This window comes from Aquarana catesbeiana, linkage group LG05, assembly GCF_042186555.1.
Source record: "Aquarana catesbeiana isolate 2022-GZ linkage group LG05, ASM4218655v1, whole genome shotgun sequence".
Taxonomy (NCBI): Eukaryota; Metazoa; Chordata; class Amphibia; order Anura; family Ranidae; genus Aquarana; species Aquarana catesbeiana.
Window position 1 is genome coordinate 95,684,087 of NC_133328.1, and position 20,406 is coordinate 95,704,492.

At 40.6% G+C, this 20,406-nt stretch overlaps 1 protein-coding gene across 10 annotated transcripts in view; it reads left to right on the plus strand.

Moving 5' to 3' along the window:
* Nucleotides 1–20,406, plus strand: part of KMT2C (lysine methyltransferase 2C) — a 454,559-nt gene that overhangs the window by 281,376 nt on the left and 152,777 nt on the right. For all 10 annotated transcript variants that reach the window (XM_073629967.1, XM_073629969.1, XM_073629975.1 and 7 more), the window contains 6 exons: nt 7,590–7,703; nt 9,625–9,726; nt 11,085–11,189; nt 13,861–14,042; nt 18,518–18,682; nt 19,375–19,484. In XM_073629967.1, coding sequence (XP_073486068.1) covers nt 7,590–7,703; nt 9,625–9,726; nt 11,085–11,189; nt 13,861–14,042; nt 18,518–18,682; nt 19,375–19,484 — 778 coding nt within the window. The remainder of the gene's footprint in view (nt 1–7,589; nt 7,704–9,624; nt 9,727–11,084; nt 11,190–13,860; nt 14,043–18,517; nt 18,683–19,374; nt 19,485–20,406) is intronic.

Genomic DNA, 20,406 nt, shown 5'->3' on the forward strand with positions numbered 1-20,406 from the left:
GTAAATAAGTTGCATTTCTACTTGTGTGTCATTTCTTCCTATCTGTTTCCTGTGGAATTAATGTCATCTTTACCTGTAGATTTAGATTTGTGCGTTTTTAGATTATTAGATGCTTGTTTTTCTAGCTTTGATCACATTCCCTCAAGTAATCCAGTTTGCAAAGTGATTTATGCATTACCATGTTTCTTTCTACTGTGGCTAGTTTTGCTTTCTGTCTTTGAATTCCAAATGTGTAAGTATTACAATCCCTTGCCCTTTCACTACAACTCTGTTTAGATCATCTTCTGAATCTGACCTCTGTTACTTGCTCTTATAACTGTAATCCTTTTGCATATTAATTTATTTAGCACCAATACGTTAGTATCCAATTACCCTAACGATCATCTTTGGCTTTTAGTAGCAACTTTGTTTTGCAGGCATGCAATTACACATTGCTATTGCTGTTGTTTTTTGGGTAGATGAAAAAGTTTACAATCCCTGATCAAACATTTTTTAGTTTTTGGTATATTGAAGAAAGGTTGGGACCGCTGGCAGGTTTTCATGGCTGTCTGTGTCCCCACGGGGAAGATCACTTTTCTCTCCCTGTCACACTGTCATTGGGGCAATAAGAAGCGTGAATCTTTACAACAGACTGCACAGAGCTTTTAACCTGTCCTAACTCTGTGACATCAGAAAATCCACTCAGTTTAGGTATATTCGAAGTTTAATCCCTTTCTGTCGTGTTCATTATGGCATATTGTCATGGTGCTCAGGGGGATGTGCTTCAGGTTCTCATTGCAGTTCTATGCCATTCAAATGCTTGTTCATGCTTCAATGTTAGTAGACAAGCCTGTTGGTGGCAAACCAACAGTGCTGTCATTATGTCATGAGTGCTTATTGACCACATTAAAAAACATTTGGATCTATAGCCTTCCTATAAAGAGTCCTAACTGGATGTGCAGCCCACCTCATAATGGCTTATATTGTTTGGCACAGTTTGTGCACCTAGTTACTCTGCTAATTCCATACATATGATTGGCTGATCCTGACTTCTCTGAGCCCTTAAAACTGAGCCTGTCCCTTCATTGCGGAACATCGCCCTTTCAATGTGGCTGCTGCCACCTCCACTTACATGATTAAAGCATTAAAGAGCGGTCACTTAACACAATATTGTGATCAGTAGCTGCAGTCTCATCTAGAAGGCCTGATAAATCTTGCCACATTGGTTTGTTGAAAGGTGAGTTGAGTGAATTTTTTAACTTAAAGTGGAACTTCACTCTCCCAATCAACATCGATTATTTTTAATCCTCATGCTGCTAGCATTCGTAAATAGACAGGAAAGTATATCATATTTACTTGTTTTAAACCTTTTTGGGTTTTTTTTTTACATTTCTCCAGTTACTTTCTGGTTTCTTGCCTAAGGAAATGATGTCATACATCCCAGGAGTCTTGGGGAGGAGAGGAGGAGGGGTTTTCTCAGCACGCACTGAGTTAAAGGCAGATAGATTCCAGGAAGTAAATGCTACATTAATCTTTTGCCCTTACTCAAGATGGCAATGGCTAGGGGGTGTTTTTCAAAGTGATTTCTCAACAAAATAAAGCATGAAGACATGGATGGATGAGGAATTTGCTTTGAATAATAAAAATGAATTAAATGGTGTTCTTGGTTTGAGGCGCTCACATACAGTGAAGATCCGCTTTAAGTGCAATTACAGTGTTTGGATAGGGTTAGTGGTTGCTTTATTAAATTCAACCATTAGTTGCTGCATTATTTCATTGTCATTTTCAATCATTTTTTAGTAGTTTATGAAACGTTCATACAAAATGCAAAACTTGTGTATGCTTCTGCACCATATTTTCTAAACAAAAGAAGACAAGGTTTCCAACATGTTCCTGCAACACATACTCTGGGTCATCTCCATATCCATAACCATCACTAACACCATATTTGCAAAGCTTTGCTCATGTATTTTAGAGAATGTGAAATAGTAAAGTGAGTAAATGCTATCAACAAAGGGCACTCTGGTGTGAAAAAGTTTGTGATGACTTTTACAATGCTAATGAAAACTGTAGCCCATGGGGCAAATACCATAGGCCTAGGGAGGGAAAAACTAGAGGAAAGATTAGGGGAGGAGAGAAAAATTAGAAAGCTAGGGAAAAGTAAAGGCTTCCCAACTCTCGCCATCCTACGAGTTCTTTAGTCAGTAATTTTTCTCCTGAAATTTATTCAAGGGTCCATGTTTTTTTTTTTCAAATGGGGTAATCTTCACTTGTAAAGTGGCTGACATTTTCTCATTTATCATTATCTATGACAACTTGAAATGTATCGTTGGAAATGGGATGTATGGGGACCTCCAAGACTTGGCTATCACTATCCTGGTAGCCAAAAATGTGAAGGATATTGGTTTATTGCTGTATTTCGGTACCTCCTCCGAAGGTAGGGCTTGCTATGGGGACTTTTTAAGGTTTGGGTCAGAGAATATTTTAAATTATAGGCTGTAATCCAAAATCTCCAGACCCACGGGCATGTCCACTAAATATGGTAGTCTGTGCCATCCTGTCCATGTCCCCTAAAGCACTTAAGGGAGGCATCTGGGACATATGATGCTGATTTAGTAGGTACCATGTACCAACTTAACAGCACTTCATAGTTTGCTTCAATCCTGGAGGTACTTATAAGAGATTTGGAAGCCTTTTGAGGCAGGTTGTGCCATTCTGCTAAATCTAGGTCCTCGTCCAAGTCCCCCTTTCAATTCACCATATTGGGAAACTTGTCTAGATTTGAGGTCCGAGTGGAATATATCACAGAAATATAACCTGGGATCTTGTCAATATTTTTATGTAAGTATTTCATTGCCAACATAGTGGTCACATCAGAGCTACGTGATATTGTCTGGAAAAAAATGTTGCATCTGTGAGTAATAAAAGTGTTCAGTAGCAGGTAGCTGATGGTTTTTTTTTTTTTTTGTTGTTTTTTTTTTTTTTGCAAAATTTGTTTTGACGAGAGACGTCAGTCATCCCAAAGGTCCGCTATTCTTAGAAAAAAACCTTTTGTTGGTCCACCGTTGAAAATTAGTGGGAGTAAGACCCAGAGTGAAGACGGATTGTTTAACAAAGGGGCCAGGGAACTATGAGGAGATTTAAAATTATGCGCACTGGTCAGTAGGTCCCAAAAGCCCAGTGAAAGATGAAGATGGGCAAAAGATTGTTCTAGTTTTGCTCGACGGCCACATCAAGTGGTCAACTTTGTTCGGGGGTGTAAAAAATGCTTCTAGTTTCATCCATATGGGTGCTGTATGTTTCGAATGTAATTGAATGTGATGTGACAGTTAAACCGCATGGAAATACTTTAACAGATCTGGTACTCCCAGACCTTGTGTGCGAGTTTGAGGTTTTTTTTTTGCACAAGAGCCTGCAAGACATTGCCCCCAGCCATCACTGGATTTGCATGTAAGGTGCCAGGCTCATGCAGACACTCGCTACCTCCACTACTTTGAAGATTTGAAGGAAACCTCTCGGAGCCCCAGATAGCAGTGAAAACCTGATGGGTTCTTATCCTTTCCCACTCTATTCAAACAAAAAAAAATTGGCTGGACATACACTTTGAAGTCTTGAGATACCTAGGAACTTGAAGACTACATCTCAGAGTATGCCTGAAGCAATTCTAAATATATATAAAAGTATAATGCCAGTATAAAAGTATAGTGCAGAAATTGTTTTTACCATGTCATGGTGCTGAATAAGCACCACTGATTTACATCTAAAAAAAAAATAAAGATTTCAGCTGTGATACTATATTCAAGCAAGGTTGCTATACTGATGAAATATGGCAAAATGGCACTATTGTCTCACAGGTGTCTTCACATTGGGTGCAATCTTTGCTAAACTTAAAGAACATTATCAAAATAATAGAAATGGTAGAATAGTAATTGAATGAGAAATGTTCTTCTTTTAGGGAGCATGCCAGCCATCTCGCTTTTCTGATCAGTAGGCTTTGTAATGATGAGCTAGACTTAAGAATTACACGCTTAAGCAAGCATAGTTGGTTCCTCTGCTCGTGCAAATATTAAAGTAAAATAGATATTTATATATTTAATTAGGAAAGCCTTTTCTTAACGATACATGGTGGCTGCCATTCCTAATGATTTCTTTTGAAAATACTTTGAATCACAATCCCTAAGGCCGGTTTCACACTGCTGTGCCACTGTTTGGCCGCAGGGAGGGTGTACTCGTGTTTTTCACACTTTTTAGCTACAGTCTTATAGACTTTCTATTAGGCCACTAGTTTTTGGCGCGTTTTATGAAAGTGCACCAAAGATGCAACATGAAGGACTTTTGATGTGCTTTCAGAAAACACGCTGCCTAATTGAATGTCTATGGGGCGGTGGCTAAATCTACTGGTAAAATGCGTGAAAACCGTGGACACACTGCGGCCAAACAGTGTGAAACCAGCCTAACCAAGTATGCAGATAAAGAGTTCTATGTTACTAAACAACCATCAATCCTATAACCACTTCCCATCCGACCTGTAGCAGAATGACGGCTGGGCAGTGGTTCAGTTATCCTGACTGGGCGTCATATGATGTCCCGCAGGATAACATGGCGGCCCACAGGTGTGCACAGGTGTGCAGCACAGCGATCAGTGATGCTTTGTATCACTCTGACACACTGCATCTCTGATGGTAAATGTCTTTCCTTGCTTTCCTCGGTTCACGCTGACAGGGGAGCCAGTTGGCGGCTCTCCCTGTCGGGGGGGGGGTGCCTGTGCTGATAATCAGCACATTGATTATCAGCACAGCCCCATCAGATGTGCCACCAACAATGCCAAACGGTGCCCCATCAGAAACGTCTGTCGGTGCCCCATCAGAAACGTCTGTCGGTGCCCCATCAGAAACGTCTGTCGGTGCCCCATCAGAAACGTCTGTCGGTGCCCCATCAGAAACGTCTGTCGGTGCCCCATCAGGAACGTCTGTCGGTGCCCCATCAGGAACGTCTGTCGGTGCCCCATCAGGAACGTCTGTCGGTGCCCCATCAGGAACGTCTGTCGGTGCCCCATCAGAAACGTCTGTCGGTGCCCCATCAGAAACGTCTGTCGGTGCCCCATCAGAAACGTCTGTCGGTACCTCATCAGTGCCGCCTTCCAGTGCTGCCTATCGGTGCCCATCAGTTCTGCATATCAGTGCCCATCAATTCTACATATCAGTAACTCCCCTTCAGTGTCCTTCAGTGAAGGCAAAAACAAAATTTTATAACAAAGAAACTTTTTTTTCCCCCAAAGTTTTGGTCTTTTTTAGTTTGTTTAATAAAAACCCCAGTGGTGATCAAATACCACCAAAAGAAAGCTCTATTTGTGGGAAGAAAATATTTTGTTTGGGTACAGTGTTGCATAACTGCACAATTGTCATTCAAAGTGCGACAGCACTGAAAGCTGAAAATTGTCCTGGGCAGGAAGGGGGGAAGTGCCCTGTATTGAAGTGGTTAAACACCACACTACTGAAATTTGGAAAATGAAATGTAAATTAAATTTCCCTGAAATGTAAAAAATAAGGAAAAAAGAAACCCATTGAACCATTCTTATTATGTGATCTACACATAAAATGACTATGCCATGTGAGTGAAGTTTGAGTGAGACATGATTTGTATAGTGAGGTATAACATGTAACAGTGTGTAAAGAATAAAGTGCGCAACCAAATGATATAACTCCGTTAATTTAAAAAAACTGGATTAAAACACAAAATGATAAAAACCATATGTATAGGTAAAAATTAAGTCCATAAAGTGCTTCATTAAGTGCAAATGTGTGAAGGGACACGCCAATGATCACTCTGTTGTTCTTTTCATAAAAACAATCGGCGCCGCTTACCAGAGTTGTTGGATCTCAGATTATAGAGATCAAAAAGGCTCACACAGGGATCATTCAGCCAAGGAAACCACCTCCACGAGCTCATCCAGTAAAGGGATCCTCTCTCTCCTGCAGCGGGCTATCCAATGATATAATATTCTTTACAGCAACGGCCATAACTTTCTCCATGTGATCTCCAACAGTGGAATATATCATGAGGTAAAAATCAGAGGCTTCATGGCGTAAAAGTTTAAGAAAAACTTCATAGGCACTAACATTCCAAAAACTGTAATCGGCTCAAGCCAGCCAGCCAGCTGGTGCGTGGTGACGTCAAGAACTGGAGCTCCGCCCGATGCATTTCACCATACAAGTCATCGACTGGGAACTTGAGCCTCCGTTCCCAGGCGATGCCTTGTATGGGGAAACGCGTTGGGTGGAGCTACAGTTCTTGACGTCACCATGCACCAGCTGGCTGACTTGAGCCACAACATACTGATCTTCCCAGTGAATGTCTGAGCATAACGGGGCGTGTCAGCACAAATCTGATCATTGGAGGAGAGCAGACTGAGTTCCCAGCACAGCTAGAGAACTGATCACGCTGGGATAGATGTTCTCTCATGCCTAGTGTGGTCAGTTTGAAATAGAAAAGCAGAGAACAGGATACTTTTTCATACAAGCACTGTACATGGTACAGCGGGTACATATCAGGAAAATAAAATGAGGTAACATATTCTTTAATAAGGAGGCTGATGCTGTTCATCCTTTCTTCTAAAAATGCTGGGGATACAAGACTTCAATGCTGATCCAAAACCGACAACTACTCAGATCAGGATTTCTGATTTTGCCTTGACTTTACCTTCCTCAACCTTCTATTGGGTCAGCAAGACTGCCAGGTAACTAGCATTTTCAGAAAATCAGCAATGGCGGCTTACACTTTATTTTTACTACAGGCTTCCTTTATATTTTCTTCATAGCCCAATTGCAAAGTCTGGACGCTGCTGGCAAAATTTGCGTCTTTGCTTAGTCCTAAATTATTTCTGGTGTATTTTTAGTGAAATATATTAACACAATCTTTGCAGGGAACAAGTTATCTACTCTTGGGTACGCTCGGCAGACCGATGAAAAAAGATACGTGCAAAAATGTAGACCCTTGAGAATTACAATAAATCTTTGACCGGGGGTACCACATTTTTTTCATATAACTGTAAGCACTAAGATGATTTTGATATTTTTTTTGTTTCTACAAAGGAGTCCAAAAAATAAATTTTTATTTTAGGCTAAAAAAGGTTTTCTTCTGGCTCTTGACTGGTTTATTTATCTCACTTGTGATTTCTAAATAAGTTGAGGAACCATATGTAGAGGAGTCTCAGGTCTGTGGTGGTTAATTTCCGGAAATGTATTAATATAGTTATAAATTGTAACATCATGTAGGACCGGGTGTCTGCTACACAACATGTAGGCCTCAGAGCATAACAGAAAAATAATAATTAAAACAAGAGGAAAATGACCTAGAGGTGTTGGTTGTAGGAATCAATCAAATGCTTACTTTTGTTTTCCAAACTGCAATAAAGTAATGAGTGATGATCTGTTTGCTGTGATCATAGATGACACTTTCCTTTCTTCTAATTTTTATCAATTCCCCCCAATATTACTTTTTTTCCCTTTTACTCTTCCTTGTTTACCTCATCCTCTATAATATACTGTATATGTTTGATTTATTTATTATATTTTTAATAATTTTATTTATTTTTGCCTGTTATATTTAAGGGTCGAGGCTCCGGATTCCCGAGGAGGAGACCAAGAGGTTCTGGACTCTCTGGCCGTGGAGGAAGAGGCCGATCTAAATTAAAAACACCTATAGGCAACTATATAATTCCAGGGGTACATTTCACTTTTTAGTCGGTTTCTTCAATAGGGTGCATTGATTCTCTAATAACTGCCGTGCCAATGTACAGAGAATGAAAATTTATTTGGCAAAAGTTCTTCCAATAGCACCACTGTAGAGGTTTTGTCCTTTTTGAAGACCTGTGCAAAAAGAAGCGTTAGCAGCACATAGCAAGCAATTACATGTATCCTTTGGTTAGTCAAAGCAAGATAATGTCTAGCTCTTTATAAATGATCCATGTTTTGACCTTAATTTGAAAAAAAAATTAATGGTTGATTTGAAATGCCTCCTAGCATAATTTGCAATACCTGCTACATTTCTGCATCAGCAACCCTAAATAAAACAAAGTTGCATTATGTAGGCGGGGCTGAATTTAATAGTGGGAAATACTTTCCCCTGTAGGCACCACATTCTGTGCTTTGTGGCTCACCTTTGCAGTTGGACAGTTTTGATTTCCTTACCTTTAATTATTGTGGCATTCTCTCCACTATGAACACCATAGGTTTCTGCATCTGCAATCATATGTAAAAATAAAATCTAATTAGTTTATTTCCAGTTAATTTCAGAAAATCACATCATATCTCTGGCAAAATTACTGGGATTTTATGGTAGAAATTACTACTACTGTGGCCACCTATTCTTTTTTTTGTTGTTGAGGCTCACAATGGTGGTGGGCAGTTGGGTTCGGTACATTTAATTCTTATGGCATTGTCATCACTGTGAATACGATTATTAATACGGTTTAATTTACCATGCTTACAAGGACTAATTTAACTTTTTTTTTTTCTTTTAAATCTTGTTGGTCTTATCCTAGTGTGTTAGCTTTGTGAATTGAGCCTCACATGTTTTGATTTTCAGAACAGTGGCAGACTAATGGTTGCCAGCAGTGTTAATTTTGACTTCAAATTTCTATTCTAGTTATAGTCTTTTGACTAAAATGCAATTTTAGTTTTAGTTGGATTTTAGTCATCTTGAATTGTTTTAGCCGTATTTTAGTCTACTAAAATCTCCAGTCCTTTTTAGTCGACTAAAACCTGCTACGTTTTAGTCGACCAAAACCTAATGGGTTTAGTTAAATCGTAATGCATTATTTAAGCATTTTTCTGGAATTTACAAACTACTTGTATACTCCTGGAGTAAAAATCTAATAACATATAGCAGGGGTGGGGAAGTGAATGGGAGTGAGGGAGTAGTGCACAGGGCAGAGAACTGGAGCGTCTGGGGAGGCTGTTACTTTACACAGTGCTCAGCACTGCTACCTTGCTGGGAGGGGAAACACTCACCATGTGGTTTGCAGGGTATTGTTCCAGAATACCCAGGCAGCTGCAGGCAGACAGAGAGGGCACCTGTGGCTTTCAGACAACACAGCTTGTCAGGGGGCTGTGGCTTTAACAGTCAGGTGGATCTCAGAGGAAAGCGAAAGTTCAGATGGGTAAAGTCCCTCCCTCACGTTTTCGTTCGTTGACGAAAATTGGATTTGATTTTCATCATGGTTTTTGTCAATTGACCTAATTCGAATTTTGTTTTAGTTTTTTTTCACTGAAAACATGCAGCTGGCAAAAATTATGACAAATATTTTCGCCAACGAAATTAACATTGGTTCCCAGAAAAGTGCACTCTTTTTTTAAGTAGGCCACCTATAAAATGGAATGCCTGCCAATTTACAGTCCACCAGTCTACTATGTGACTGTGTATGTAGGTCATGTAGAAGGCAGTCAGTGTAAAGGCAGATATTCACATTATCATTCTGCTGAAGTTACAGTTCACAAGGTACAAACTAATAGGTATGTTAGCGCTGTAGTGACTACTATTACAGAAAGGCTGGGAAAGTTTTGTTTGGGAAGATGTTTGTGCTAATGTTGGAACATGCTGGATAATCCTGAGAGACCTCTAAGTGTTCTTTTGTTCCTGCTGCAGATAACCACAATTGATCTTTCATCATACAAGGAGGAGGAAGAAACCTCAATGCACAACACAGTTGTTTTATTTTCCACAAGCGACAAGTTCACCTTGCATCAGGTTGGCAATTATTTTCATAGGGTCAAAGCAAATTAAGTTCTAGTTATGTTTAAAGCCTGAAAGGAGCAAAATACTTCCGTAACGCTTGAAGCCCGTTTTATAATATATATTCGTTTCTGCAGTCTTTGCCCCACATAAAGCAAAACTGCAGGCAAAACACTAAACAAACAATTGATTTGGACATTTAAACTGTTTTCCTGCCAAAAAATGTGTAACTCTGTTCAACTAGAAATGAGATTAACTCACTATATATTTTTTTTAAATGATCAATATATTACTTAGGTAAATGTAATAATATATGTCATGTAACTATTGGAAAAAAACAAGTTTTTAACCAGCTCCATAGTTCAAGTTGAAATTTACCCACAGAACTGAATAGTGTTGAACTGAACAGAGCAATGGCTCAGCCCCCTCCTGCCTATGTTTTCAGATGACATCATGAAAGTATTATTCACAAATAGCCTGAAAGACAACAGCTTCTGCTGAACTCCTACTTTAAAAAATATTTTAACTATAAAACAAAGATTTCATTAAAACAGTAGAAAAAAAAAAGAGACAAAGGAAAAAAACAGCTATAGCAGAAAAAAGAAAAAGACATATAGATGAAGTATTTGACGTGCACAAAAAGATGAGGAAAGGAAGTTTACCTGTTCATATAGAAGGGAAAAATTGCCGTTTGTGCATTCCTGGAGACACCCATTCCCATAATTTCTTTTATCAGTGTCAATGGGACAAGAAATGAGGGGGGAAACCCCCAACAGGAGCATAACGTGTAAAAACTTGTCATAGTGGTAGACTACTTTTGCACTAGCAGTTTGCCCTGGTGCAAAGTGCATCCAGCAACAATCGCCACAGGTAATCGCTGGTTGTGTGAAACAGCCGCAAACCGCTGCAGCCTGTCATTACAATGTATGTGCAGATGGCCACTTCCAGTTGTTAAAAGCAGCAGCAGCAGGATGCAGAAGATTAATTGCCGCTGCCATTCCTTCTACTTTTCCTGCTCTATCCAAAACAAAAAATGTTTGGTTGGAATTTCTTTCAAAAAGGAACTATCATGTTGTAATTTTTGCAAATAGGGTCTAGTACAGTGGTAAATGCCATTGCTGGATCAGTGGGAGTGCTTCTGGTCTTAATATGTACACATTGCTATAAAGGTATACAGGCTTGAATTTTAAAAAGAATATATTTTTTTTCTTTAATTTTAAGAGACTCCACTATTAGAGTGTGTTTTTTTGTACATCATGTTTTATATGCATCAATGCATGAAACAAGTTGTCTTGTGCATGTGTCACAGCTGTCACAGATGTTTTGCTATATGAGGTAGTAGCCTCACAATGTGTTTTTCTTTTGGCTGGCAGGATATGTGCCTGGTGTGCGGTAGTTTTGGTAAAGGTGCTGAAGGAAGACTACTTGCGTGCTCACAGTGCGGGCAATGCTACCATCCATACTGTGTCAGTATTAAGGTAAATAAAGACCCATGCTATTATCTTAAGACAAAGCAGAACCCCGTCCAGTCTTCAGGTAACAATAACAGTGTACATTTTCCAGTTCATTTTTTTTTTTTTTTTCTTTTTTTTTTTTTAAAAACATGGACATTTAAGCTGGTGTGCACTAATACTTTGTTTGTTTTTTAGATTTGTTAAAACACATGATTTTATTGAGTGTTTTGTCTTATTCTTTTTAATGAATATTACCTGGTGATAAATTCTATCCTCTCACCTACTTCCTTTCACACTGTGATCTTCATCAGTGTTAAGTGAAATGGCCTTGAGTGAGCCAAGTTATTATTTCACACCAAACTCTGTATGCTGTATAGTTCAAATGGTGACCTGTGGCTGTCATTCGACTGTCATTTGATTTTAGGTCAATGCATTAAACTTTGCAGCGTGTACATTTCTGTATTATTTCCCTCCTACTATTGGCTGGCCATTTCACTGGCAATTGTAATAAGTTAACATTGATGACCTGTATAGTATGACTTTGGAAATGCTAAATCTTACTAACAAGCAGGAGTCTTTCCCAGAATACAAACAAGCAATACACATCTGAAAGCAAAACAGATTTATAGGGAGGCTTCTGCTCTCTTAATATGTTTGAGCAAAAAAAAAAAAAAAATAATCTCACTGCATCTCTGCAAAACATGCCTATTTCTCCATGTTTTGTCTTTTTAAAAATACTGAAATATAGAAATCCAGGTTCCTGCTGTGAGTTGACCACCTGCTGCACTGATTTCCTAAGTAGTGATATGTGCCCAGTGGCCCACGTCTGAGGTCTTCTCTGTGGACTCCTTTCCGTAAAACCCTGGTGCCCATTGTACTGCCAACTGAGTTGGGTCTGCCACCTCTTAAGTACCTGTGGGAACTTTGCAGCATGCTGAAACACTCTCTGCGTTAAAGTATAAGTCTAGTCCTGGCCTTGTTGGGGAAAGAGAGGTAGATGTGGGAGCATGTGATCTGGTATGTGCTGGAGGGTTAAAGAATAAGTTCAGGACATGTTACAGCTGTATTTAGGGTGTAACATGTTTAGTTACCCACCCCCCAACCCTGATTCCCCCCTTCCCTGTGATGTGACAGTGGGCGGAGGATCCTCTCCCTGCACCCGCTGTCATATTTTGAAAATGGCGGGGCTCTGCCATATAATTTATTTACTGGAATATGTGAATGAGGAAACTATAAGTCCCGTCCACCACAGAAGCAGATGGACTTGTAGTTAGAATGGGCCGTGAGCGTGCGGATTGGCACACTCTTAGTCCATTCACACTTCCTGCAGCTTACAAGCTGACAGCCCATACAAAGTTATAGGCTGACAGCGAGAGCGTGTGCAGGAGCCTGAAATTGCACCCTTGAAAAAACACTGCCACTGACCACCAATGTTAGGGGGGTTAACAGTACTGCCGCTGACTCCATTCCTGGGGGCAATTGTTGTGGTCATTGACACCAATGGCAGAGGCTGTTATTATATCCACAGAAAATGCCACAGGACCAACATTTTCAGGCATTGAGGTGCGTTAGAGCCCATTAATTTTAATGGGCTGCCTATGTCAACACAATGCACCTTGATGCAAGAAAATTCACTGCTATTGTGCAACCCTAAGGGAAAGTCTCAAGGGCAGTAAAAAATCCTGTATAATTTTCAAGTAAACCACCACTGCCCTAACATAAAGGTGATGTGTTCTGTTAGTCCAACAGAGCGGAATTACCACAGGGCTGACATCACTAATTGAAAGTAGCATGAGCTCACTGGATTTCTGGCAGGATAAACAAATATTTTTCTTTTCTCGCATTTTTTTTTTTTAAAGATATAACAAAAGGAAATGTGCTTATGGCCTCATTCACACGAGGCGGACTCCGTTTCCACAGAGCCCGCCTCGGTCCGCCGACTCAGTGGGAGATCAGTCCGTTGATCTCCACTGAGCTGGCGAATGACAGGTCCCTCTCTGCTCACTGAGCGGGGAGGGGCTTGTCAGGCACCGCTGCTGCCTGTGGAGGGATCAGATGAAAACGCACAGCATGTCCGTTTTCATCAGATCTCACCCGATCCGATCCGCCAGCGACGGATCTGGACGTAGGGCCATCCGTCTGCTTTTAGCGGATCGGACGGGGTCGGATGTCAACGGACATGTCTCCGCTGACATCTGTCGCTCCATGGGCTAACATGGAGCGCCCGTTCAGGTCCGCCGTCAAAACTGACAGGCGGACCTGAACGGTCCGATCGTGTGACAGGGGCTTAAGTTGCAAAGTTGTATTGAATATATTTTCTTTGCCAATACATACACTTTCAATGAACTGTTAAACATTTATTTATAGAACCTCTGTCACATGGAGGGAAATGTCCTAAAATGGGTGAAAACAGAATCTGGTGCAGCTCTGCATAGTAACCGATTAGCGTCTAACTTTAGCTTGTTCAATTAAGCTTTGAAAAAACCTAGATGTTGATTGGCTACTATGCACAGCTGCACCAGATTCTGTGTCCACCAGTTTTAGTAAATCTCCCCCAAAGTGTGGCAACTTCAAACCTTAATTTTTTAACTAGAATTTGATGTTTTTTGAATACAAAAAAATGCATTTTAAAAAACAATTTCTACCTGCTTTGTTATTAGAATATATGGATGTGACATTCTCATTACATTTTCAGATAAGTAAAGTCATCCTTCGTAAAGGCTGGAGGTGTTTGGAGTGCACAGTGTGTGAGGCCTGTGGAAAGGCCACTGATCCTGGCCGACTGCTGCTCTGCGATGATTGTGACATTAGCTACCATACGTACTGCCTGGATCCACCCTTACAGACTGTCCCTAAAGGAGGATGGAAGTGTAAATGGTTAGTGTTATTCATTGCTATAGTTATTGTTTTATAGTTTGATGCAGTTGCATTTGTTTCTACTGCTGTCTATTTTTATTTTATTAGAATTGCGAATACACTAGAGCTGCACAATTAATCGTTAAAAAAAATTGTGATCTCGATTCAACGCCCCTGAAGATCTTTATTGCAGAGTTTGTGGATTCTTTCATATAACAAGTGGAGAGACTTATCTGCTCACTCAGCTGTCAAAAGAAAACATCTGGGCAGTCTGCCAAGTTTTTAAAATGAAAGTAACTAATGCCGGCCATACACGGTTCGAATTTCGTAAGAATTTTCTTTCGAAAATCGTATGAAAGAATTTTCGTATGAATTTCGCACCATTAGTGGGCTGCAACAATGGCCGATTTTCGTGCGGCAATCAAATTTGAGGAATGGGACATGTTGGAAATTTTTAGAAAACAAATGATTTTCTAATCAATGATGGGAGAATCGTGCGAGAAATGTAATAAGAAAAGAAAATTTACGGAGAGAAAAGAAGATTACCGCCCACTAAAATTATTTTCTGTAGCAACATGCGGTGAAATTGAAGGCTTGGTCGGCCGAATTTCGAAAATCAATGGTGGCATCATCGGATCACAAAAAAATCAAACATTATGATTTTGAAAAGAAAATTTGTTTGAAATTCAACCGTGTATGGCCTGCATTACTATTCCTTCTTAGATCAAAAGGATAAAATTCTGTGTGAAAAAAAAGCCAGGCAGTCTGCCAAGTTTTTAAACGTGTAAACGCAGGAAGTTTAACCACTTAAAGTCTAAATCTTTTTCTGACACTTGTTTCTTAAGTTAAAATCAATATTTTTTTTTTTTTGCTAGAAAATTACTTGGAACCCCCAAACATTATATATATATGTTAGCAGAGACCCTAGGGAATAAAATGTCAATTGCTGCAATATTTTATGTCACACTGTATTTGCCCGGCGGTCTTTCAAACGGAATTTTTTGCAAAAAAATACAAATCAATGAATAAAAGAAAAAACAGTAAAGTTAGCCCATTTTTTTTGTTTTAATGTGAAAGATGATGTTACACCGCGAGAATCGTGATCTATCTTCTAAGCAGAAAAATTGTGATTCTCATTTTAGCCAGAATCGTGCAGCTCTAGAATACACTTTTCTTTTGAAAGGAAGACTTAAGGTATTCAGCTGTACAAGCAAAGTAAATAAGTGGGGCTCCTACAAAATTCACACCCTTTCCCCCTCTATGCTTATTGCATATTGTGTATAAGCCCTGGTTCACATTGATGCAATTCGACATGTCAAATTGCATGCCAAATCGGCGTCTATTGCCCGCAATGGAACCGTTCGAATTGGTGCATTGTCGGCTTTGCGGCGCCGCACCCAAAAGTAGTTTCTGTACTGCTTTTGGCGATTTCAGGTGCGATTTCAATAGACATCTGTGCAGGAAACCACACAGATGTCTCTGAAATTGTCGGACTGACATGCGGGAATTAAATTGTGCGCATTCAGCTGATCTCGCACAATTTCAATCCCACAGCAGTTTGCACCTGGGCTTCCTGCTGAAATCTTAAACACTAATGCCCCGTACACACGGTCGGATTTTCCGATGGAAAATGTCCGATCGGAGCGTGTTGTCGGAAATTCCGACCGTGTGTGGGCTCCATCGGACATTTTCCATCGGATTTTCCGACACACAAAGTTGGAGAGCAGGAGATAAAATTTTCCGACAACAAAATCCGTTGTCGGAAATTCCGATCGTGTGTACACAAATCCGACGGACAAAGTGCCACGCGTGCTCAGAATAAATAAAGAGATGAAAGCTATTGGCCACTGCCCCGTCTATAGTCCCGACGTACATGTTTTACGTCACCGCGTTTAAAACGATCGGATTTTCCGACAACTTTGTGTGACCGTGTGTATGCAAGACAAGTTTGAGCCAACATCCGTCGGAAAAAAATCCATGGATTTTGTTGTCGGAATGTCCGAACAAAGTCCGATCGTGTGTACGGGGCATAAGGCCTCTTTCACACGAAGGATCCGTATGTCCGTTTTTCATCCTTCCGTTTTCGGATGAAAAACGGACATACATGTATCCCTATGGAGCGTCGGATGTCAGTGGTAACATGTCCGCTGACATCCGACCTGCTCCGATCCGAAAAGTGTAACGGAGGAAAACCCTGCTTTTCCATCCGTGATCGGATTGGGTGACGACGGACACTACGGTCCGTCATCATCCGATCCCCCATAGGGGAGAGCGGCGCTCTGGCAGGTCCGTAGCTGCACAGTGCAGCGATGGACCTGACATCTTTCTGCTCAGCGGGTATCGGGGGAGCAAGTGGGTGTTCACGGGGCGGATCATCACTGATCCGCCCCATGTGAATGAGCCCTAATTTCACAAAATGAAAGTAGTGTGGGTGGCAAGCGCAAAGGATATTTTTGTCACCTGCCTCCACTGCATATTTGCTGGGAACTAAGCTGTCAATACACATCTCATCTCATATCTCAAATGTGCCCTTATGGTCCAGAGCTTTCTTTAAATTGAAGAAGTCAGCCTAATTGCTTTGGGTGAACTTCTGCAATTCATATTAAAGGATTGTCCCAAAAGTATGCAGTAACAGTACTGCAACACTGAGATAAGTTTTAAAAGCTCTCTTCCTGGCTGTGGAGGTTAGTGCGAACTACCCATTACACTACCTTTTGCCTCACTTAAAAGAGTTTTATACCCTTGTGGTTTTTCACCTTAATGCATTCTATTATATTAAGGTGAAAAACCTTCTGTGCTGCAGCAGCCCCCCAGAGCCCCTCTTTTTGTTACCTGACTGATCGTTCCAGCGACGGGGATGAGCACAGCAGGTCCTGCTGCTGCCTAGGGTCCTCATTGGATAGATTGATTGTCAACTAAATCCAATGTTGCGGGTGGTGGGGCCGAATTCTGCTGTCTATGTCAATGAACACAGCAGCAGGACTTGGGAGTGCGCCCGCACTAGTGCCCCTATGGAAAGCAGCTCTCCGCGGGGCACTCTATGTGGAGGAGGAGCCAGGAGCACCACGGGGGGACTCCATAAAAGGAGGATCAGGGCCAATCTGTGCAAAACCCTTGCACGGAGCAGGTAAGTATAACATGTTTGTTTAAAAAAAAAAAAAAGAACCTTTACAATCACTTTACTTTGTGATTCTTATGAGTTAGTTCTTTAGGCTGGAAATACCTGGGGTCAATCCACCTAGGGGGTTTCTAAAATAACATTAGAAGATAGACACCAGTAAAAATACACAGTCTTCATTTGAGGTCCCCATATTCATTTTTTTTAAATGAAGATGTAGCTGCATTAGAGGTTTTTTTTAAAAGCCCAGAGTTCACCTTTAAACAGTAAAGTAATTATAAATGCTAGATTTTTTTTTAATTAAAATAATAAACATGTTCTACTTACCTCCTCTGCTGAATCGTTTTGCACAGAGTGACCCCAAACTCTTCTGGGGTCACCAGCTAGCACTCCAGGCTCCACCTTTTTTCTGAGTGCCCCCATAGGGAGCCTCTTGCTATGGGGGCACAACTGTGGGCTACAGTGTCTCAGCCCAACCCCCTGCTCTTTGCTCACAGGATTAAGCCCAGTACACACAGGTCGACGGTTCAATAGAAACTTGATAGAAATATGAACTGCAGCCAGTCCGGCCGGCATCTGTCGAAGTGGCATGACCGAAAAAGGTCTACCAATGGCTGAAAGTGCTGACTGGATTATTTGGGGGGGGTCCTCTCTGCCAGAACACAATAGCTCAGCAGCGGAGATCTCCCTACTAATATCAGTTAATGATTAGATTAAAATCGGTGGCAATGTGCTAATGCATTTAACATGATAAAGCAAAGCATCCTATCACAAAGGTGTGTTTCAGCCTTTATAAATACTCATTGGTTTAAGTCGGCTAAATACATTCTAGGTGCTCAAAATGTTAAGCCCCATACACACCATTAGATTTTCTGCAGATTTTTGTCTTCAGGTTTACCAAAACCATGTAGTGCAAGGGCTGCCGGATTGCATACAAATTAAAACTCTTAAGGTTTGACCTCATATTATATATTTTTGGTAAATCTGACAAAAAAAAAAAAAAAAAAGCTGCAGAAAATCTAATAGTGTGTATGGGATCTTAGTTTATTTTTTTTCCAAAGCAGCCACAGCCTGAGTAGAAAATCCATTCCCCTGCCAGAAAGCTGCACAGTGAGACCCTTGCTCTCTGTAGGGGGAAGTGGTAATTTCTGTGGAGAAATCCAGACAGAGCAAGAGCTCTCCAAACAGGGACATTGAGCTTTGCTGATTGAAGAGTTATCCATACAGTTTAGATGTTTTGCATGGCAAGTTTGAATATAAACAATAAAAATAACTTTATCTTAAAGACGCTTTAATAAAAAATCACCTTTCACATAGTGTAATCCAGATAAATTTCCTGAAATCCGGAATGTCACTTTTTTTTTTTTTTTTTAACCAGGTGTGTATCATGTAACAACTGCAAAGCAATAACACCAGGGCTGCGGTGTGAATGGCAGAACAATTACACACAGTGTGCTCCATGTGCTAGTTTGTCTACCTGCCCGGTGTGTGGCCAGAACTACATAGAAGATGAAATCATTCTCCAATGCAGGCAGTGTGACAGGCAAGTACTTTGCTTCATCCTTTACACGCACTAATAAAACAAAAATGTATTACATTGTAGCTCACACATGTTTAGATGTGATGGCTACATTAGTTTAATTTTTTAGACTTTTCCTTTTTCATCTGGTGATTCTGCAATAACTCTGTTTTTAGCTTCCTTTAACAGAACAAGCTGTCCTGACAAAGTGTAGGTTAGAGGGTTGGGACAAACCATTTATCACAGACAGGTGTTTACAATGATCAGTTTTCACTCGTTTATGTAAAGCTTTTATCCCAAAAGGAAAAAAAAATACTGTTACTGTATCTGCTTATAAAGTGTTAGCTGGAGTTTGGCAATTTGTAATTGTTTGTAAATCAGCTAGTCCATCTAACACCCCCCCCCCCCCAAAAAAAAAAAAAAAAAAAAACTGACGGTGCTGCTGTTCCAAATGTGCCCCCTGTGCTCCTTTATCCAGAGTAAGGGCACTGTGATACAGGAGGTATGTTACTGGCCAGATCACCAAGTGAAAACAGAGAGTGAACAAAAGCCTAGAAACTAATGTTAAAGCAGCTACCAAATCTAATAATTGGTAAGCTGCAATATTACGTTTTTGGTTTTGATTTTTTTTTTCCGCTTTAAGTAATTGTTTTTTTTTTTTTTTTTTTGTTTTTTTTTTTAATCTTACATTTCTTCTTGGACAATTTTGTATTCAGGTGGTCTCACGGCACCTGCCAGAACCTGAACACAGAGGCAGAGGTAGAGAGTGCAGCCGATGGTGGATTTGACTGTGCCATGTGTAAGCCATTCGTAATACCAGATCAAGGTAATTGCACTGTTGTGTGTTCTACATATTTGTACATTCTGTAAGCAACTAAGCTCCTTTGAGGTGTTTTGAGTAACAGAACATTTTTTATTTTATTTTCAATAACAGCACATTTATATTTATTTGTAGTCTTCACTTGGAAATACTATAATCCTAACTACCAAGACCTGAGATGTGCCTTGGCCTAGCTGGTCAGTATGCCTAAAAGAGGGCATACCCTGAATGACTGAATGAATATGTAAATGAAATGATGTAAGAATGGGGGAATGGGAGGGTGGGAACCCAGAAAGGAGCCGACAAGGATCTAATAGAGGAGGAGGGATATATAGCCCTCAGACTCCTCCTACAAATACAGGCTAGCCTGCGGCCAGCCTTTTAACTTGTAGTCAGAGTCTTCACTTGGAAATGCTATAATCCTAGGACCTGAGGTGTGCCTTGGCCTAGCTGGTCAGTATGCCTAAAAGAAGGCAAAAAGAGACACGAAGTAGGTGTGATGTGAAAGCTTCAATAAAGGCCAGCAACAACCATCAGTCCAGAAAGTAGCGAATGCCCAGATGACTATAGACAAGGGGTTCGCGTATGTAACTGCTAAAACAGGAGGATCTCCAGCACCCCATGTACCTGGTGATAAAAGGAGGGACCCCCTGTTCGGCACCTAAGAAAGTTGCCTCCGAACCTGACGAATATCCAGAAAGGGTTTAGGATATGAGCCTAATTAGGAAAATGAACCTGGACATGAGAATGAACTGTTTGTAGTGAGAGGATGCATGGGGAAAGGGAGAAAGAGCTGACCAGAGGAATATTGCATAGAAGCACATTACTTTGATCCGACACCGTTACTATGGTACAGTAATATGACCACCAACCCCCGGCTTGTACATCTATTCTAATTATGGGGAAATTGTAAGCGTAGTAAAAGGGA